The sequence below is a fragment of the Rhododendron vialii genome, chromosome 6a (assembly GCF_030253575.1).
Source record: "Rhododendron vialii isolate Sample 1 chromosome 6a, ASM3025357v1".
NCBI classification, from domain to species: domain Eukaryota; kingdom Viridiplantae; phylum Streptophyta; class Magnoliopsida; order Ericales; family Ericaceae; genus Rhododendron; species Rhododendron vialii.
The window spans coordinates 11318747-11341264 of NC_080562.1; the positions used below are offsets into that span (position 1 = coordinate 11318747).

Sequence of the window (22518 nt, forward strand, 5' to 3'; positions counted from 1 at the left end):
TTATATTAAGTTGATATTATATTGTAAGAAAATAATATCAAGTCAGTAGTTTGTTATAACATTAATATCAGACAGGTTGTAAAATAAATATCATAAGGGTCATTTTCTTCATAAATAATTACAAATAAAGTGTTGGGCTCAAAAATAATATCATATTGGTAAATACGGCAGAAAACGCGCGATAAACTATATTTTTTCGTTCGGGACATAGGGTTAAGCATATAAACACTTAATATACTTAGAGAAAAGGCTGGATAGGATTATAGTACCTTTAATCGGATCGAATTGATTTAAAAACGAATCTTGAAATTTGAGAAAGAAGACTTCGATTTTTTTTTGATCGGGAGACTTTGGAACCAAATTGGACGATGCTTGGTGATGCTAGGAGTAGTAGGAAGAGATTGGAATGGTCGGATTGAGTTTTGGTTGGGTCTTGGTACGAAACCCACTTTTCTCTCTCTTTCCTTTTCTCTCTAAAACTCCATTGTTTGGAGCTTGGGTTTCTATGGGTTTTCTCTCTCTTTTGGACTGGTGGGGCGTGAGGAATATTGTGGTGTAAATTTCGTGGGTCAATGGGGTGGGGTATTTATAGGAAAATTTTGGTGGAAGAGAATAAGAGTGAATTTAATAAGGTTGGGTTCATGGGATTTGGAATGAACGAATTTGGCTTGGTTTTAGGGTTAGGGAGGAAGTAGAGACTGAGTAGGAGACGGAAGGAGTTTGAGGTGAGGAAGGAGTGTGCATACACGCATGTGTATGCAGGAAAAATTTAAAAAGAATGCATATATATATATTGCATGGATAATTGTATTTTTTTTTTTTAAAAGAATTGCATTAAGAAAAATAATTTTAATAATATTATATTTAGAAAAAAAAAATTGGGTCGAAAATTTGGGTCGTTACATTGATGATTGGGACTGTTCATAATTTTTAATTCCCTGAAAGCATCAAGCATGCCAAAAATCAATTTGATCAATTATCGTTTGATATGATTTCGAAACAAATGTATATTTCAAAAATTTTAGAAAGGGGTTTTGTTCCAGTGTTGTAATCTTATATTTTGCAAGATAATGTATTCCAAAATCGTATCTAATGATGTCCAATAAACTTGATTTTTGGCATACTTGTTCTCAGCGAGAAGATCAAAAAGAACTGTTTCGATCATTGACGCGAGATCGTAAGAAATTTTTACGGGCCAAGATTGGAGATGAGCCGGACTCCTCATTACCACTCTTTACATCAATCTTTTTTTAGAAAACTCAAAACCAAGCTGTTGACACCCCATTTTGCCCCACCACCTGAATATATATTTTTGAGTACTGCTATATACACCGACCATTTTGGACCGAAACCGTACCGACGGCCGCGCGCGGCCGTCTCCGGCCACCGGACGGCCGATCCGAGCCGTCCAAAAATTTAAAAAAAAAAAACCGAGGGGCCCAACGCGGGAATCAACGTCATCCGATGTGTGTAGGGTGCTTGATCTAAACACCCTATTTTTCGTGTATATATGTATACACGAAAAATAGGGTGTTTAGATCAAGCACCTTACACACATCGGATGACGTTGATTCCCGCGTTGGGCCCCTCGGTTTTTTTTTTTAAAATTTTTGGACGGCTCGGATCGGCCGTCCGGTGGCCGGAGACGGCCGCGCGCGGCCGTCGGTACGGTTTCGGTCCAAAAATGGTCGGTACACATAGGATTTTCCTATATTTTTAGCCTCGCTGCAGGTCAACAACAAATGGCAAAAATACCCTCGCATGACAAAAATCGCTCTATCGAGTGCTCCAACAAGCGGTTACAAGTCCGAAGAACTCCAGCATAGGCAATGATCGAAAGTCTTTTAAAATCCCAAAATTCAATGGCACGGCAATATTCGAGCGCTCCCGCAAGCCTCGAAAATATTTTAACGGCACGGCAATATTCAAAGGCCCCAAGCAAGCCTCGAGAATATTTCAAATGGCACGGCAATATTCAGCGGCACGGGCCGCACGGCATTAACATTCGGCATGGCATCGACATTCGAACAACGGCACGGCATTAATAATCAACGATGGCATCAACACATCGGCAACAACCTGAGCATAGCAACATCTAAATAACAAACCGGAGCACAATAACTCTGACGACAACACGGGCATTAACACCACACTATCAAAGCATAGCAATATCAGCATCGGCAAAAAGCACGTCCCACGACACTCGGAACACTTCGTTAGTACCATCACATAGCTAAAGCGGCAGCGCCACCATTCGGCTTTTTATCTGACAGCAATCAAGCGATACGAACCTCACCATTACGATCCTCAGCTCTATATATTTTAGTTTAGGCAGCCCCACTAGCAGCTTTCCTAAGAGCATCCGCACTAATCTCTTCAAATTTTGGATCAAATTACACCTTAAAAACTCACTTTATTACTTTAGCTAACCATTTTTTATAATGTCTACTACACCGGACTCTTTATCCAAAAACTACCTCAATAAAATATTTTATTTTTATCTGAAAACCATCCCACCTGATTTTGTAAGCTCTAGGCATTGGTATTGTGGCAGCTCATGATAGGCAGAGAAGTTTCAAATGAAAAAGTAAAACATTAAAGAAATAGGTAGCAAGTAAACAGGAGCTCGTTTCAAACAAAGAGTGACTGTAGCGATTGTAATTAGTAGCAAGCCTCAAGCGAGTCTGATGCTGCATCAATTTCGAACATTTACTCGTTACTTTAACAAGAAGTGGGGTTTAACGAGGGAGGTGCAGATGCCCTAAGCTGTTGTTGTAATCTCTGCACGAAGGGAGCAAAATGTAGCAGTTATAGCCAGGGTTCTGCCCGGCCAAGCAATAAAAGCAGCATTCTCTTTCTTCTCCTTCTTTTATTTTAGTTTTTTTTTTTTTAAAAACCTTTTTCAAAATTCGGTAATATCGCTAGCCTTCTGGCAATAAGCTTCGCGTGTTAGGGCTGTCGTAGACAACCCCCGATTGAGTTCGGGCTCCTATTGTCGTGTCAGTCTCGACCTGCTTAGCTTATTATCAAAACTTAACAACATTAGTATTCCTTCAAGGGAAAGTCTACAATACACACCCTTTAAAAGAATGTACCATATGCACCTATTTTGTGGTTCATTCATAACATTTTAGAGTGTTTCGTAACTTTTGTTCTAGAATTCATAACTTTTCAGCAGTACGATTCGTAATATTTTTCATTATGATTTATAACATTTTGGTATATCTCGTAACCTTTATACGATTCGTAACTTTTTAGCAATACGATTCATAACTTATTTTCTAAAATTCATAATATTTTGAGGGGTGCATATGATATACACCCAAATAAGGGGTGTGTATTGTAGTCTTTCCCTTCATTCAAAGATCGCGAGCGTCGAGGTTAGGTAAGTAAGCTGCTAAGTCAACCGCCACGATGTCTTGCTTTTAGAATGCAATACGTTAAATAGCCTAATTAGCATTTTGAAGCAAACGGGGTATTGGACTTGGGTACGGTTTGAGCGATCATCGATCCCCCTTTATCTAGAGCCTCAAAATGCTAGTTTTGCTATCTTTGGTAATTTGATAAAGCGGAGCCTAGTATATTTCGATTCAGTGATATAAATTGAGGACGCAGTATCGTTGAGATGGGCTCCCTCTTGCCTGCTATCAAAATTCTAGCTTTATCGAATTATTGAGGCATTTTATTTAAATTCTGACATATCTCATCGCATTAACCTTATTTGTTAGTGCATTTCCTGTCTTCTGTCTCCCACGAAGCCAAGGATAACTTATTTTCTTAAAAAGGTTAATATCGAGAAGTTAGTACCGAAAGGGCAGGCTAAGGTGTTGTAAAAGCGCTCTATTTTATGACTTCCTTACACATAACGGTAAATCTCCGAACCCAATTTCTGTTTTCGCAAGCCATAAAGAGTCACTTTCTGGCACGGCAAAGCAAAACCATTTTTTCGAAAGCAATACGCTTGCTAAATATAATCTTTTTGTATATAGAGGTGATTAACTCACCTGTTTTTATGGTAAGTGGTGACTCTAAAATCTTTAAAAAGCAAGTCCCGGCTGTCCAAGTTTAAATAAATACAAACGAGCATTATTTCTTCGCAACATAAGTCAAGAATTCTCTTCCGCTCGTGTTTGGGAAATTCGGGGCGCAATACAAACAAAGCATTTTTTTTTTTTTGAAAAAAGAAAAAAGAAAATAAAGCCAACTCCTCATAATCATCATGAAATCCTTGAAGGTCGTCGATTCACCTGTGTTGTGCTTTGAGTGAAGGCGTCTTTAAATCAAATTTCATAATATTAAAATTTACGAGAGCAAAAATTCAAGGTGCCATCGTAATGCAATAATTGAGAGCAAAAACGAATCACATTTTCACTTCACTGCTTGCCCGGCCCCCAAAAGCGTGGGAAATTATCCATAGCTCCCTTATCCAGAACGGCGCTCTAAAATAACCAGGACAGGACCCTAAACAAAAATCTAGAATTCTCTCACTTTCTTCCTCAGTTTCGTTTCAATGGCGCCTGTTCGCCTTCCATACTGTCCAACATCCTCTCAATTCTCTACCCAACAATTACTACAATTCCCCCAAACAAACCCCTTATCCTCTCTCCCCAAAGCCCCCCAATTTACCACCAACCCCTTCCCTCATCTCTCCATTCTTTCTCTCTCTACTTCCTCATTTCCTCTCTCCCACATACTTCCCCTCAAAACCCATAAACCCAGCAACCCTTTTATCTTCAGTGCCTCCTCATCTTCAACCCAATCCCAAGCTACCATTGAAACCCCAGAATTAACCGAGTCAACCCAGCCCCATCTCTCTGAAGGAGAAGATGAAGAAGCAGAAGTTGATGAAGCCACTCAGACCAAAGTACTCGCCCAAAACATGCCATGGACGAGCACTGTCGATGACGTTCGTTCTCTATTTGAGAAATACGGCACCGTTGTGGACATAGAAGTTTGTTTCTATTTTTTTTTGGTGAATTTGTTTCTATTATGCTGGTTTCTCTTTCTGGTTTATGTTTATTTTTGTTGTTCTGATTTTGGGTCTTTGCTTTTTGTCTTTTTCTTTTTTGTTTGTGGGATTAAATTAAAAAGCTCTCGATTTATAACAAGAAAAGGGCTACGAACAGGGGATTGGCTTTCGTTACTATGGGCTCACACGAGGAAGCTTTGTCAGCTCTCAACAACCTGCAATCCTATGTAAGAATATTGGCTTTGATTTGAGAAGTGCTTGGGACACATTCAAGTTTACATCCATTCTTACGTCCTCTCTCACAAGTGATGGTAGGGCCCACAACCTTCTCTTGAGGGTCTCACCATAACTTGTGAGAGAACGTAAGAATGAATGTAAACTTGGAGGTGTGCCTAGCATTTTGGTGGAAGTATTCCCTTTTGCTTTAGAAAACCTATTACCAATGTAGTTTCTGCTTTTAAATCAATGGAATTCCTCTTGAAATGCTAACCTTGTAGGACTAACTCCATCTATTCACTGCCAAAATGGCAATGCCAAAGCTATACTTTTGCATGCTAGAGCGCCTAAATGCCAGGTTTTTGCAAAACATTTTGGTAGCCAACTAGCTATATATCTCTTAGATTTGGCCATAACAGCTGAGGATGATGTGGCAAAAATGGCATTGTCAAACCTTGTGCCAAATTAGGCAGAAGATTTGGCAATGCCAGGATTTGGCAAGAAATGGAGAAGCTTTCTACTACTATTCACTTGAGGGATTTCTGTGTTATCATGGTAGTAAGCTGAAGTTTGGTTTGTTGATGTGTTCTTTTTAGGAATTTGAGGGTCGAATTTTAAAGCTTGACTGGGCAAAGCCAAAGGAGAAAACTAATCCTGTTGCCCAGAAGCCCAAGCCGGCACCAATTCACAACTTATTTGTTGCAAATTTGCCATATCAGGCAAGAGCCAAAGATCTGAAGGAGTTTTTCAATTCTGAAAATGGCAATGCTGTTTCTGCAGATGTTATATTTCATGAGAAGCCGAGAAGGTCAGCTGGGTATGGATTTGTTTCCTTCTATACCAAGCAGGAGGCTGAGGCAGCACTTTCTGCTTTTCAAGGAAAGGTAATTTGGGGTTTTGTTGACTCTGCCAAGTGAATTATGTACATTGGTGATTCCATTTGTTGGCATGCTTATCTAGGGGCCGTTTGGTTGGGATTACGTATTTGCTGATTGCGTGTGTATTATCTTCCCAAGAAATTAAGCAACCAAGCTCGAGAAACAAACTTATTTGCTTATGGCTTATTTTTGAGCAATAAGAAAATAAGCAAGCAAACCAAACGAACCCTGCGTGCCTGTTGGATTGTCAGTTAAATACTTGGAATATTTTACCTGGTGTTTTCTGAGGAGTTATTGTTTCGCAGTTGTTCATGGGAAGGCGAATTCGAGTAGCAAATAGTAAAAGATTTTTGAGACAAGGGACAAAGGCAACCATCCTATTAGAGAGTGCCTCAACAACCTTGAACCCTAACACTGAACGGTCAGAAGAAGCTGATGCGGCTTGATGGTGTATCTTTTGGGTGGCAATGAAGTTTTCTTCCTCTTGGTATGATTTTCATAATGTCACGTTCAGTTTGCATAAGCGAAAACCTAGATGACATTCGATTTACCTCAGTGGACTTTCCTCTAGTTTTGATTCATTGGCTGTTATCATGGTGTATTTTTTTTTATGTAAGTGAAATTGATAATAGAGTTTCTGAAGGAGTACTTACTTTACCTAGATTGACTGCATGGTGAAGTCTTGGATGCAACTTAATTTTGCATTGTCAACCTCAATAACAATAGGTTGACTAGTACAGAAATTCATAATTTATTTACAAGGCTAGGTGCTAGCCAACAGTGGAAAGTAGTGCTCGAAAACAATTTTGTAGATGCTTATCCATATTGATAATCAAGTCCTTTGGTTCTGACTTCTTACATTTGTAAGTCTGGAAAAGAAACGTCTCTACTTCTTCTGTTTTTATCCATTTTGTGACATTGGAGCTGTATTTGTTACCCTCGGTGAAAGGCTCTCTTCTCTGCCTTGATAACATCAGCCTAGACATAAGGGCTGTGAAATGTGAAAAGGATTCGAACAAATGAGCAATAAAATTTTCAAAGTCTTGTAGGTGGATGTCTTAGGGTGTCCGGGTGAGCTTACTTGGACCTCAACTAATCCTTGGAGGACCAATCCCACTGTCCACTAGCGGGGCCCTAATTAAAGCTAGAGCAAAGTTCCCGTATTGGATGGTCCAATAAGAGTTGATACTTGATAGCACTTGAGAGGTTTCAAATCTAAGATTTAGGAGGGAGCAAACCCCTAAGTCCCAAGCCTTAACCACCAGACCAACCCCTTGGGTATGGAAACCACAACACTTGAAGGAGTATAATGAGAAGCCTTGCTAGTAACGCCGATATAAATACAAAATTCAATTTATGGAACTCATCGATCGTCCCGTACACAATAAAAGTTACGCAACTACATAAGGTATTCTTGTCATTCGAGTTATGAAGCATGGGTACTTAAAAAAATGTCACACCCATGCTGACTACTTATTGAGTGTTGGTATACAGACATGGTACTTCTAGATGCGCACAGGTGTATTAAATGCATGCGCAATCGTTTTTCCCTTTAATTTTTTTCCATAACCCAAAAGTACAAAGTACATGCTAGAGCTGTACCCGGTCAGGATGATAAATCTTTTATACGAGTTAGCTTGATGAGATTTCTTATTACGCTTATCATGCTTTTAGAACTAAGCATTGGTGTGTAATTTCTTTGCATAATGAGGTTAATTTTGTTTTGTACCCTGTGCCGTAAATCGGTAAATTGTTGTCAATTTTCAAATTGTCATCCATAATGCATTTCTTCTAAGTATAAAAATACTTTTAAAGGACGCAACCTAGTTGCACCTGTTACCCAACTTTTTTAGAATTAGCCGTATTGACATACCCATATTTTAATGCAGTATCGTATGTACCTGTGCTTCATAGCATTGCAGTTGACCCATGGTAATTAAGATAGAATTGGTGCCTATCAAAAAAAGAAGAAGATGGAATTGGTTAGTAGGAGGGCGTCAACTGATAGATAATAGACTACTTATAATGTAATTACACATAATGAAATATCAAACATAAAATTTGTATTTGTGTATTGAAGTGGTTTCAGCTTCTGAATGGGTAGGCTTTTTCATTTTCATGCTTCAAAAAAAGTGAGTACATGTGACATATTTGTGTTTTTTTAAGAAAGTTTACGAGCACGTATTGCTTCTTTCTATATGATTTTGGATATTTAGATGATGTGCGCGCGCGCGCACATCTGCTCTCTGGAGGAGGAATGGATGTTGTTTTGTTTTAGATAAGATGGACAAGAGCATCCTGTATTTTAGACGAAGTTACGGGGGCTTGTGTGCAGTGTGCTGACTGCTGAGCTTATGTTCTTGTAAGAGCTTCCTCTTCCAATCGGAAGATGGCAGCATATCTGTGATGCGTAGTGGTTGTCACTCGTGGATTACTAAGAAAATGGTAGTCATCTTTCGGTGGAACAAAATGTTTAGAAGATTCTAGTTTCACGCTGAGTTCCCTACTGTTTGCTTCTAACTTCTCTATCATTTACGCTTCTGTCATGGATCGCATTGCTGAAGTTATTTATAGTGCATTGGCTTTACTTCTATTTTTTGCCGATATTGTAGACATTAGCAGGGGTTAGCGGGGTATTAGTTTGTTAGTCCGTAGGCGTTCAAAGGCTGTCCATAGCCCTTAACCCCAAACCGCCCCTCGCGGGGCTCAAACCAGGCCTCCAGTGAGGGAGGCGTACCTACCAAGGTAAGAGCTCATTGGCTTCACTTTTACTTATCAAAAATATGTGTATTGGCTTTATTAATATTTTGCTTTGTAGAACTTGGTTTAAATGGTTTATACAATATACATACTTCATTTCGCGTTTCACTTTGGTCTACCCTCTTTTACAGCGTTTGAGACCCACTAGAAATGTAGTATGGGTTGGTACTTCCGAACTCATGAGAGGAGATGAGAAGAATCACACCAGTTATCGAATTTCACTACGCCGGAAACTTTACGCTCAGTGAAGCTGTACCTTCAATTTTGTGATCATACCTCTAGCTTTCCTCTATTGTTTCCGAACCTGCTTGTTGCTCTGTTGGGTTACCTGGAAGGCTTGAAATGGAAAAATGGCTTCTTACATAGGGGTTGTTTGATAAAACTGAAAATGAAACTGAAAGCTGAAAAATTAAGTACTGAATGCTGAATTTTTTAAGCTGAAAAATCGTTTGATAAATATATTAAGTACTGAATTAAAAAAATGATGAATTAATTTTACTTTCGATTTTCACTTAATTTACTAATGGTCACAATATATTTATGGTAATGGTGGAGTGGTGATTGTGGTGGTGATGGGTTGGTGGTGGTGGTAGCGACGTGGTGAGGGTGGGAATGGAGTGAGAGTGGTGGTGTAATGGTGGGGGTGGCGTTGGAGTGATGGTGATGTAATGGTGGCAGTGAATGGTGGCGATGGATTGGTGGTTGTGCAATTAATGGTGGTGTGGCGGCGGCGGTGTGGTTGTGGTGGTGGTGGTGGAGTGGTGGAAGCAGCGGTGGTGGTGAGTGGTGGTTGTGCAATGGTGGCATTATGGTGGTGGTGGTGGTGGCGGCAGTGGCGGTGGCGTGGTAGTGGCGGCGGCGATGTGGTGGTGGGCTGGAGTGGGGGTGGCAGTGGTGGATTAATTGATGGTGATGGTGGTGAAGTGGTAGTGGAGTGCTGGAGGTGATGGTGGTGGTGGAGTGGTGGTGGTGGTGTGAGTGGTTGTGAAGGTGGTATGGTGATTGAATACAAGCACACAAAAATTCAGCCAGAATTAAATAGCTCGAACTTAATTTTTTTCAACTTTTTAGCCTATATTTTAAGTAGCACTTAATTTGTTAAATAATGTAAAATGTGGTTATCAAACCTTTTGAATCATTTATTACTTAATTGATTCAATTTTTAAGTACTGAATTCAGGTTATCAAACAACTCCTTAGTTTATCGTGTGTTTTTTTTTTCCAGTACTCTTATGCTCCGATGAAAATTGGAGTCCTTCATATTTTTCTTGCTGTAAAGCTATATCTCTCAACCGTTGCATATCTGCTTTTCTGTTTCTCGTGATGTAATAGAGTCTCGGTGTTCAGAACAAAAGAGAAAGAAGATAGATACATGAAAGAAAATCGACGAGGTTCCATTTGTTTGTTGAGGATTTTAAATGCACCATTCGTACTTTTAGAATGTTAAATTAGTCCTGCTTTCTCTGAGAGTGGAAAACCAGAAAAAGTAAGAAAATGTGGGTGAATGTTGAAACTCTACCTAAAAATTAGGTTAAGAGAAGAAAAGGGTTCCCCTATTTGTTGGCACAAATTTTAGTCACAATCGTCCTAATAATGGAGTACCTAATTAGGAAAATGAAATGTGTCAATGAAAGAATGAAATGACATTAACAAAGGGAATTGGATACTCTTCTCTAGTCCTTAATTTGGACTGGATGAGATAGTTTAAATCTGGATCATCCATTGCTGTGATTAATTGTGCTGATTTGCTTAGAGATTTTTACTGGTAAGAGTGATTATACAAATGTATGGTCCAGATTTTGTTTTTTGTTTTTGCCTTCCACCTATATGTGCACTACCAATACATGAAGCCTGTGCTTGTGGCTTTGGGTTTCACTATCATCTGTTCGGATGTCAAGTTCTTGTAACCATATGCATTTACTATATGCCAAGATACATCTATTTCTTGTTTGGAAATTTATGACTTTTGCTCCTTCAGCACATACAATCCTTGGATCTTGTAAATAACCTAATTCACTACTACTTTGTAAAAAAAAAAACAGCTCGATAGATGTTTAGCCTACTCTTAAGGGGATGAGGAATGCGTACTGCTAAGTGGCATACAGGTGGGGCAAGCCAAAAGGATATCCACCACCTTACCAAACACTCGCGCTCTTGGCGAAAATCAAACTCTCACCTTCCATGTGGAAGAGATGAGGAAGTGTCATCGGACTATAAGCCCGTTGGCAACATATGAATCATATCACATAAAAATAGAGAGTCTGAAAAAGAAAGGGGAGAAGACCAATAGCAATAGCCAATAGCATGGAGAGTACTGGCTGGCTGGCTTTTGAACTAATTAGAGGATTGGGACGGAGTAGAGTTGGTCACAAATGAGAACTGGGAGCAGTTGGCTGAACCCAATGGATTACCCCAACAGCCCCAACCAACTACGGACCCCATAGGTAGAAGAATTATCAATTTCTGACCCAGAGAGAGGCTTTCATACGAGGATGTTGAAGAATTAGACAAACACCATTGTTCTCATTTCTTTCTCAAAACTTCAAAGTGCAAAAAAACTTTGAGTTTTTAGCTGAAATACTAACTTCTAAATCTTAGCCCAAGGTTTTTAGGGAAGAGAAAAAAACAACCATAATTGTGTTTGAAAGAGAATAGATGTAAGTTATTATTAGGTAATGTAGTTACTTTTATGAGTATTGATATCTAAAATTCTGAATTCGATTTCGTTCATAGATATTTTGGGACGGACAAATCTTTTGGGACTACGGGAGTACAAAATTTCCGATATAAACTACCAAATCTAGATTTAAGCTATTGTGCGTGTTTGCGAGAATTTTTTTATTTTTTATTTTTTCAGATTTTGAGATTTTCTAACTTTCCAAAATTAATTTTGGAGTGTTTGACAAAAATTCTAAATAACGATTCCCAAATTTTGAAAAGTTTTAAAATGAATGAAATTCTCAAAATTTCAAACCAGGTTTGGGTAGTTTTTGGAATTCTGCAACACAAATTCTCAAAAAAAGAATGAAATCCACATAATCTCACAGCTGCAACAAATTAACATGTTTCTCTACTTCGACTTCAATTGGGAATTTAAAATCTACAGCAGAATATGAAGCTAAAATTTAAGATTTTGCATCCACAGCTATCGCAAACACGCCCATTCTCACTAAAGAACAACATCAACTGTCTAGTTTGATTTCAAATCCACGGCTATCCAAAATGCATCCATTTTGCTTCATGCTCTCCAAGCAATCACCTTTGTAACCTAATTGGTTCAACTCGATAACCTAATTATGTAAGCTGGTTTTACAGTACTTCATTGGGTCATGTTTTGACTAACATTTTTCAGTAATAACATATGGCATTTTTACCAAGTTGTTCACACTAATCAATAAGTTATTAGTTAGTTGAAATAACTTGACATTTGACAGCAATTTATTGACTAGTGCAAACTGCAAACAATTTGATATTTTTCATTCACATACCTATCTACAACTTATTGATTAGTGAAAATTACTAAATATTTTTCAACAACTTATTGATTAGTAAAAACAACTAATGATCACTTGTCAACAACAATAAAATTTCTTTTCAACTTATTTCCTATTGGAAACACCCCCATCTATTAAATTCTGTTTCTGCTTCATAATCATTCGAGTTTGACTATTGTATTATGGTAGCATTCATTTCATTCTCATCAAACAGTTCCCTGGAGGAATAATTGACTCCTCTTTTGCTTATTTTAAAAGCATTTGCAAGAGCATCTTTGAACCCTTTATGCCTTTTTACACAGCTGTTCAGTTTTGCAAAATCCACAGGTCCTAAAACATCATCATAATTATAGGAATAAACCCTTTTTCAACAACCATGTCCCCTAATAAAACCAACAAAAGAAAAACTAAATAAAAAAAAGGAAATGGCAGCAGCCAACCACTCTGGGGAGCACTGCTGAGCATTAGGTACAGAGTCTGATTGAAGTCATCCCCAAGGTATGATAAGATGCTTTAACAAGATAATGAGAATTAGAAGGTTTGCTCCCATCCGAGTTTCAATTTCGAACTTTTTTTTAAGTGTTGCCAATTTTTATGGAGCAGGGATACGAACGGTCCCAATTTCAAGTGACCCTCTGCTGATGGGAAAGTCTTTAATACACACCCCTCTAAAAATGTTTACCATATGCATCTATTGCGTAGTTCATATTGTACCACCTCATAAAAAATTACTTGTAGGACCGGTCATTCGTAATATTTTATTTCATGTTGCAACTTTTATACTAAAAATTCGTAACTTTTCATCTATATGATTCGTAACTTTTTAGTAATAGATTCATAACATTTTGGGAATCATAATATTTTGGTGTGTTTCAATGAAGGTGCATATGATATACATTCAAATAAGAGGTGTGTATTATAGCACTCCCCCTGCTGATACATGGTGAAATTGATTCTCAATGTTAGGAAAGTAAATTGTCAAAAACCTACCTTGTATCAAAATATTGCCTTAATATGCCTTTATAGGCTACAAGCTTCGTGACTAAAAATCTAAACAAATTGAGGAAACAGGAAAATAAAATAAAATCTAAAAAATTATGGTAACATAATACTTTTTTAAAAATTGAGTCATTCTACACCCCGGCCTTTTGAACACTTCAGCGGGAATTAAGTTGATTTTCTCAACCAAACAGTTACTTACCCCATATTCCCTTTATACCACTATTTAAGGATTCCCGCTTCCCCAATTCCCATTTGTGATATCAAACCCCCCCCCCCCTCTCTCTCTCTCTCTCTCTCTCTCTCTAAAAAACAAAACAATGGCAAGTGGATATGAAGCCGGAGTAGTGTGTATTTTCTTGGTCCTGTGTTCAGCAGCTGTGCCGTGTTTGGCAACGGTTTACAAGGTGGGGGACTCAAATGGATGGATTATCGGTTCTAATTACCAAAGTTGGGCTAGTGGGAAGACTTTCGCAGTTGGTGACAGCCTCGGTATATACATATATACATGTTCTTAAGAAAATTGCTATGAACACACACACTCACGTAAATCGGAAATGTTGGGGCACGCCTCTCGGCCACTACACTCCTCTCTCACATATTTATGAACTCCACACATCTTCGAGCTCCGCTACTTGTGAGAGAGGAGTGTTTGGAAAGTAGTCGAAAGACGTGTCTGTAACATGATTGCATGCAAATTTAGGGGCTTGCACGAGTATGAGCATGTTTTTTGTGTTTGTTGATAGCATAATTGCATTTTAATTATCCCACACCCTCATAGCACAACTGATAGCTAGTTTTGTTACCAGAAGAAATGACCAATTTCGCTTCAGTGTCGCCGCGGCCAATACTTGATCGCTACAATCACTTTAAGTCCTGCAGACAAAATTGTTTCGTAAAAGTAGTTCATGACTTCTCGCTTGATTCTCGACGCGTATTATTTAATTCTAGCTCCTGCTGTCTTTTACGTACACTGTTTGCTACCACTATTTAAAACTTCTATATCAACCATATCTCCCGCAAGACTGCATGTCCGTTTCAAATGAGAGGTGGCAGTTTATACTGTGATGAAAAATGTGGTTTCTTAATCATTTTCAAAAAGTTTGAGACACAATTACGGATGTCCCGGTTACAAGAGGAGCACAGGAGAGACACTTATAACTTATCTTATACCTATCCAATTGACGTGGGGACACAAATACTTATAAAATAGGCCATGGGAAATACAGGGCTGGATAAGAGTTCAAAAGATTTGTTAGTGGTATTGTTATCGCCGCCGCACACAAACACTCGCTCGCGTGTAAAGGCATAAATCAAGAGGCAGTTCTTGTGCCACTCCACCTTTTCTTTGGTTAGTGAGGTTCACTTTTGTGCGTCTATATATTATACAGTCCCGAACCCGTAAGGGATCCCGGACGCTGCTACCGTGTAGACCTCCCCTTACCGAGCAAATTTCGATGATTTGAACTGCTCAAAGTGATCAGAACGTGATTTTTATGATATCCGTAAAAATCAGCAAAAAAAAGACCGGGAATGGTTTGATCGGAGTAGTTTTTATTGAATCAAGCCATTCCCGGTTATTTTTTTTGCTGATTTTTCGTGGATGCCCTTAAAATCACGTTCTGCACACTTTGAACGGCTCGAATTATCAAAATTTGTTCAAAAAAGGGGAGGTCCGCACGGTAGTCCCTTACGGGATCCGTGGTGATATATATCTACAGTGTTTTATGATCGATCACTTTTGCGTAACCCTTGCCTCAACTATTACCAAGTATCACTTCAGCCCCCAATACTAAATTTTACATCTTCTTCATGCGAATTCTGTTTTAATTTTGGTTTTCTGCGTTCACCATTTTAGCTTAGCTTCCTACTAGAGAACTCTTACTTGTTCCATAACTGCTAATCTAATTTTTTTTTTTTTTAATTGGCATATCTGATTTAGTTTTATTTTTTATTAAAATTTGGGTAGTGTTCAACTATCCAAGTGGGCACACAGTGGACGAAGTAAGTTCAAGCGACTACAGCTCTTGCACCGCGGGTAACGCAATCAACACAGACAGCAGCGGCGCCACCACCGTCCCTCTCACTACAGCCGGCACACATTACTTCATCTGTGGCGTTGCTGGTCACTGCACTAGTGGCATGAAGCTATCAGTCACTGTCGCTGCAGCTGCCGCCGGAGGCGGAGCCACCACCACAACACCGTCGTCCGCAACACCGACTCCCCCAACCACCACCACCACGACGCCAACCACCACCACGACGCCAACAACCGGTACCATGGCATCTTCGGCTGGAAGTCTCTCCCCTCTTGTGGCCATGCTGATTACTTGGGTTGCATTGTTTAAGTTTGTAGTTCTTTCGTAATTTTGGCTAGGGTGCATATAAGCTTTAGCCAGGATAGAGGCAGTGCTCTCTCTCTCTCTCTCTCTCTCTCTCTCTCTCTCTCTCTCTCTCTCTCTCTCTCTCTCTCTCTCTCTCTCTCTCTCTCCATGTTGCTCTTCTTGTCTCTCCGCTTGTATCGAGATTATTCTATTTCTGCTATAATGATTGGAGTAGGTTATTTCTTATGATTACACCCACCCTCTGTGCTTGTAAAGTTTATCTCTCTTATAAAAAGGCGAGGAGGTGATTTTTATGATTCAAAAATAAAGTATTGTCGAGTATCATTTTTTGTAATGCTCTAATTCATGAATCTTTTCAAATTATTTTGTGCGAAGATCGAATTGAAAATTATGCATTCAAATACTCTATTGTTTAATCCAAAATTTGCACGTCTTTTATAATTATATATAGTCAGTCTGTCCCCCATGAGGAGGTCCTCATTTTAGTTAAAATGTAGATTTTCTTTTTCGATCGAATTTCGATGATCCGAGCCGCTGAATGTGTTTAGAACGTGATTTTAAGGTTACATGTGAGAAATCGGCAAAAAAAATGACCGGAAAGGGTTTCATCCGAACAGTTCCGAACAATTTTTTATCGAACGATTCAAATAAAACTGCTCAAATCAAACCCTTAAAATCACGTTCTGATCATATTGAGAGACTCGGATCATCGAAATTCGATTGGGAAAGAAAAGAAATGGGGAGGTCCGCATTTTAACTAAAATGAGGGCGCCCTCACGGGAGACGGACTGTATATCGATCTCTATAATAAGGGAGAACAATTTTTAAATCTTATCTCTCTATAAATCTTAACCATTGGTTTGCTCCTTAAATCCTATAGCTCTCCCTTTCTCTCTCTCAAACAATATTAATTGCATAATTACCACTAATTAGATCTTATATTGTGATGTGCCTTCAGGTATGAGCAAACCCTAATATAGTAATGTTGCGGGGCGGAGGGAATATTATGTAAGGAATTCTTATAATGTTGCATGACTAGGCTCTATCATAACCTACTTTTTTCATGGGAAAAAAGAATGATCAATTATTTAATACTATCTCATGACCGAAAGTTGTTAAACATCTTAAAGAGCTAAATTAATTAACACATGCTCAAGAACAACGTACAAGCGTCCTATTCATGTTATACTATGCACGAGAACAAAAAAAAATCCTGTTCTGTTTATGTTATTTTTATTTGCGGGTATTTTTTTTTTTTTTTTACCTCTCATTATTCATTTATGATGTAAAGTTAAATGTTGACGCAGCGGAATTCACGAGAGACTAGTTAGCGTACTAGTCCAAACGAGATAAACAACTCGTCGCAACGAGCAATTCTTGCGCACAAGAAAGAAAGAAAAAATCTCTGAATATTATTGATAAAAGTTTAAAAGTTTTAAAAATTGAATAACTTACACCCCTATTTATACTAGTAGGAATCCTAATAATAAGGTAATTACTTAAAATGAAGACCAAGTAAAACAATACTTGGAAACAAAGACTAACAAAATTAAAAGACTAATAGGAATATGCCTAAACAAATGGCATTAAAAGGGGAATTCCTAAAACGAATAATTCCTAGAATAAAGTTTCCATAAAATTGAAATTTTCTGAATTTTTGTCCTACATCAGTCTCCTTTTCTTCAAAAGAACTCAACCTCGAGTTCTCGTTGGGAATCTGCCATTTTCCATGCCAAAGAAACAGATACTTAGAATACTTCAACTCCTTTCTCAACTTGAAATAAAACTTCAAGAAAAAATGTATTTGCAAAGATTGTTTCTCAGCATGCCTTAACTTGTTGACAAAATTCACTAGATGAATGTTGGGAACCCAATCAAATTGTTGCACTCCAAGAAAATCGACAACTAGAACCTTATGCTGAAGTTGCTGGTTCTCTAGACTTTGATTTATTATAGAGTTGGTTGGCACTCCTTTGTCAGAAAATCGGATTTCAGCAATAACCATATTTTCTTGTAGTGTTGTAGTCAACTCTATTATGGGTGATTCATCAAGCCCAAACGCACAATCCTCCAATGCAATATTCTTTTGTTCCTCCGCAACCGCATCAGAAACAATTTCAGTATCATTTTGCACACAAGCATCGATGTTAATTTCGTCTTGACCTTCAACTTCAATTTTGACTTCTCCCACGGCTTCTACAATAATTTGTTCTGCATGATACTGTTTTGGCCTATATTTTTCTTCCAATAATTGCTCATAATTCCTTGGTAAAAATCTCTCCATCATACATTTTTTAATTCTGTACCATGCATAAATTCGACGCTTGCCCAATCGATCTCTTAGAAATTGCATATCTAGCCACCATCGTAGCGCTGGTCCAGTAAGCTTCACTAACAAATACCTCCACATTTGTTCTGTTGGAATTTTTGCATACTCGAAGGAATCTTCGATGTTTAGAATCCAATCCAAACGATCTTCAAAAAATTCAAGACCACTAAATTTTGGCAAATTATCGTAATACCTGAAATTTGGTTGTTGCTTTATCGACTGATAAGCATCATGGTTCTCGAATAGCTCGCCTTCAAATTTATTCCTACTATCGTAATGATAATAAGAATATCCTCTAGAGATATTATGGTGAATAGGTTGGTTGCGGGCAAATCCCTCAACGCGGTTTCTATTCTGGTTAGGAGGTTGGCGATGGGCAAATCCCAACGCGCGATCCTTCTCAACCCTTTCTGGCCTTTGGCGATTTTGTAGAGTCAACCCCTGCAGCATCTCACGGATCTCAGCAAACTGAGTGTGGGTATCCTGACGGATTTCGGTCAACTGTGCTTGTTGATCTTCCACCATCCTCCTTAGGTCAGTAAGCCCACAACCAACGTCAATGGGTGTGTCTTCTTCTGTGTTAAGTGCCATCGAACCAGGTAAAGCCTTGCTCTGATACCACTTGACGCAGCGGAATTCACGAAAGACTAGTTAGCGTACTAGTCCAAACGAGATAAACGACTCGTCGCAACGAGCAATTCTTGCGCACAAGAAAGAAAGAAAAAATCTCTGAATATTATTGATAAAAGTTTTAAAGTTTTAAAAATTGAATAACTTGCACCCCTATTTATACTAGTAGGAATCCTAACAATAAGGTAATTACTTAAAATGAAGACCAAGTAAAACAATACTTGGAAACAAAGACTAACAAAATTAAAAGACTAATAGGAATATGCCTAAACAAGTGGCATTAAAAGGGGAATTCCTAAAACGAATAATTCCTAGAATAAAGTTTCCATAAAATTGAAATTTCCTGAATTTTTGTCCTACATCAAATGTAAAAGTTTTAATGAGAGAATATTTGAGCATGAAAAGAAAGTTTGGAAGTTTTATTATTTTTTTTTTCTAAATAGTTACTCCCTCCGTCCCTTTTTAAGTGTCCTGCTTCGTAACTCCAACTTATTAAAAAGACATCATCATTACACCTTTCACATCAACTTTTTCCTCCACTTTCCTTACTTACCCATCATCATTACACTTTTACTCACTAACTTTTCAAAATAAAATCTACTTTTAGGGACAAAATAGACAATACACCAACTTTTACCCCCCTAACTTTACAAAATGGACACTTATTAAGGGACAGCCCAAAATGGAATACTGGACACAAAAAAAGGGACGGAGGGAGTAATATATATACGTCTCGGAAAAATTCAAGTTGATTCACTAATGCAAACTAATTATGGTACAAAAAGACGTAGATTGTGTTTTTCCATATGTAAATATGTTGCATAACAATGATGTGATTTTTCTTGCATCCCCAGCTATATCCTCATAAAGCGATATATATATGAGTTTTATTTAAGAGTCATTTTTCATGATCCGATCCAATTGTTAATGGGAAACCCAAATTACGTACCTTGCCACCCCTTGTACCATAAAAACGCAAATATTAGATCAAATTTTGATTGAATAATCCCTTTCTATTAACATACTATATCCCGTATTAGTGTCCCGATCAAGCGGAAAAAAATATATAACTAAATTAGATGGATCTTGCAAGTGGAGTGGAGTGCAGTTTGTGTCTTCCTTATACTTTCATGCACAAAGGCAGGGTTCGATTCATGTAAGCACTCATCTCCAAGTCCCCTAAGATAGAGTAGATTAGGTTTATACGTACGAATGACCAAAAAAATAGATGTATCTTCTTTTGTCTTTCTACTTCCATATGGTCTTTGAATTAAATGGATATTATCGTTGTAAGATGCAATGGAATTTTGGAGTAATTATTCAGTAGTCTTGGGGAACCACCACACAATGCCCCAATATATATCACATATTATTGTGAAGTCCATACACTTAGTATTGAGCTCCACATAAATGTATGGTAGATTAGGGTATTGGAGCACTATGTTGCCATGCCTCAAGACTAGCAGATACTACTAATTATTCCAGCATTTTGACGTTTTCAAGATGATCCAACAGAATATAGATTAAATTATTTACACTGTCAGTGTAAATATTTGGTTCTTCCAAATCAATTATATTGCGCCACGTAGTCAAAACAGTGGTCCCAATAATTTGAACATGGTGACGTGACGCAGTGGAATTGATTTGGAGGAAACAAATATTTACACCGACGGTATAAAGAATTTAATCTCAAAGGGATACGGTGGAGCATGTCAAAGGGGAAAAGTGTAGGCATGGGTTTGTTGGAAAGCAAAAGTGAGTTGTTAACCATCTTTTTCTCAATAATTTACGTGATCTCAATTTCGTTGCCAAAGCCTTTTTAACTTCCTCAATTATGATTATCTATATAACGTATTAACGTGTACGCAATTTTTCGTTTCTTTAAATTGTTTTATGTGATAGGGCGTAGATGATTTCGAACACCAAACGAAAATGGGTCCTTTAGTTGCCAAGTTTGTGAATTGTCAAGCGATCTGTGGCCGCGTTTGCATTTCTTTTTTACTGGGAAAAAGTAAATTTTCACTCTGCTTGTGACCTTTTTATTAGTCTTTATTGATGTCGATTTATGATACGGCCACTTCGTTTGATTAATTATTCACACTAAAAAATTATTTTAATTATTTAATATGAAAAATGACCAACAAAAAAAATGTGCATGTGGTAGAACGGAAAGTTTGAAAATAGTTTCCCGCAGAAAAATAGAAAGGAAACAAAAAAGAAAGAACAATGCTGCTATAGAAAAAAATATGGGTTTGGCAAAGAGTGTTTTGCCAACTTTGAAAAAAAACACAAAATTAAGATGTGTTCCATTAACTAAAATAAGTTTCAAATAAGTAAATCTTTAAATTAAAGGTAATATATAATGTGAGAGAATGACATGTTTCGTAAAACGAAAAATAAGTACTTAAAAAATAAGAATCTTAGCGGAACGGGGCCTAGACAACACACATATTTGTGGATGGGTCCAAGAGTTGAAGTCGTTCACTAATGTAAGGGCATTGCATTTATGTAAATACGTTGTCAAAAAGTGGGGAAAATGACGGCCAATGACGAGTTTTGATAATTAATACCCGCCAATGACATTTTCAGCATTAAGAAATGTTCTTAGCTTGTTCTTGACGGGTATTAATTATCAAAACACGTCCTGGACCGTCATTTTCCCCAAAAACTGTTTTTGAAGTGAACAATATTTAGCTCCAAAGAAAGCCACTTGAAAATGGTCAATTTAACATGAATCTCACTTGGAATATTTTAACAAATCCAAATGGGTATATAAAGCTCAATTTGGCATTTGGTTTTGGGCCCAAGGGGTTTAATAAGACGGAGGACCTGTGTATGTGGGTTTTGGCCCATGTGACCGACTGACCCGAACCGGACTCGGGTTGGATAGGATATTGTTTCGTCATACAATAGAATAAAAAAATTGCTTAGAGTGCATTTCAATTTCTAGTAGCTAATTGTAGTCAAGTTATTTTCACAAAACTAAAAGTTTTAGGAAAAATTTCAAAATGACACCTGAACTTTGCACCAAATGTCACAGAGACCTGAACTTAAGTTTATTTCAATTAAACACCTGTACCAACAAAATTCTCAAATTTAGACACCTAAACTTAAGTTTATTTCAATTAAACACCTATACTAACAAAATTTCCAAATTTAGACCCCCACAGTTATACTACGTTCCAAAAATTGCTGACATGGCATCTCCAACCCGTTTAAGTTGCCTCATTGCACATGTTTTTTTGCCCAAACCCAGTTCTTCTTTCTGCTCGGCATACTTCTAATGATGGGTTTCGCTTGGGTGCATTGTCCCCTATTGGAAACATGTGCAATGGAGCAACTTAAACGGGTTGGAGATGCCATATCAGCAATTTTTGGGACGAAGTATAATGACGGAGGTCTAAATTTGGGAATTTTGTTAGTACAGGTGTTTAATTGAAATAAACTTAAGTTCAGGTGTCTAAATTTGGGAATTTTGTTAGTATAAGTGTTTAATTGAAATAAACTTAAGTCCAGGTGTTTCTGTGACATTTGATACAAAGTTCAGGTGCCATTTTGAAATTTTTTCAAAGTTCTAGTCTAAGGTAGTGCTTCATAGCTGTTCTAGTTCTCTAAACTACTTGGATGCTTTAATTTGATGAACACAACCTTAATTTTAAAAGTTTTAGTGAAAACTAGGCCTAACTCATTGATAAGATTGACAGTTATGTTCCAGATAACCCACCTACTGTGTCAAAAGCCCAACCGCATCACCCAAAGCCCAAACACAAAACTGAACAGCTTTTACTTAGACGATACTGCCCCTGCCGATGCAATGGCACATGGGGTGCAACGTGCAAAGCAAACAAAAGGAGTTCAAACAACAGCTGTGAAGCACGTGACACCTGTTAAATCAGTCA

General features: G+C 37.9%; 2 protein-coding genes across 7 annotated transcripts; both read left to right on the forward strand.

Moving 5' to 3' along the window:
* Nucleotides 1-4381: 4381 nt before the first annotated feature.
* LOC131331424 (28 kDa ribonucleoprotein, chloroplastic) lies at nt 4382-9184 on the forward strand. 6 transcript variants are annotated; one of them, XR_009201385.1, is made up of 6 exons: nt 4382-4951; nt 5092-5196; nt 5782-6069; nt 6369-6550; nt 8676-8808; nt 8955-9184. XR_009201385.1 is itself a non-coding variant. In XM_058365352.1 (5 exons), exons 1-4 carry the CDS (start codon nt 4511-4513, stop codon nt 6507-6509), a joined length of 975 nt encoding a protein of 324 aa, XP_058221335.1. In that variant the 5' UTR covers nt 4382-4510; the 3' UTR covers nt 6510-6550; nt 8955-9184. The 6 variants fall into 6 exon arrangements, 4 of the variants coding, with proteins under 4 accessions (XP_058221335.1, XP_058221336.1, XP_058221337.1 ...); XR_009201386.1 differs by having other exon boundaries at nt 8686-8808; XM_058365352.1 differs by lacking the exon at nt 8676-8808.
* Nucleotides 9185-13574: 4390 nt separating this feature from the next.
* On the forward strand, nt 13575-15891 carry LOC131331427 (blue copper protein-like). The gene is made up of 2 exons (XM_058365357.1): nt 13575-13807; nt 15285-15891. Exons 1-2 carry the CDS (start codon nt 13636-13638, stop codon nt 15680-15682), a joined length of 570 nt encoding a protein of 189 aa, XP_058221340.1. The 5' UTR covers nt 13575-13635; the 3' UTR covers nt 15683-15891.
* Nucleotides 15892-22518: the final 6627 nt, after the last annotated feature.

Bases quoted from the DNA above. Each gene is read 5' to 3' on its own strand.
- LOC131331424 (XM_058365352.1), top strand. From the start codon at position 4,511: ATGGCGCCTGTTCGCCTTCCATACTGTCCAACATCCTCTCAATTCTCT. The intron at 5,197-5,781 runs GTAAGAATATTG...TGTTCTTTTTAG, and splicing joins TCAACAACCTGCAATCCTAT to GAATTTGAGGGTCGAATTTT. The intron at 6,070-6,368 runs GTAATTTGGGGT...ATTGTTTCGCAG, and splicing joins TTTCTGCTTTTCAAGGAAAG to TTGTTCATGGGAAGGCGAAT.
- LOC131331427 (XM_058365357.1), top strand. From the start codon at position 13,636: ATGGCAAGTGGATATGAAGCCGGAGTAGTGTGTATTTTCTTGGTCCTG. The intron at 13,808-15,284 runs GTATATACATAT...AAATTTGGGTAG, and splicing joins CGCAGTTGGTGACAGCCTCG to TGTTCAACTATCCAAGTGGG.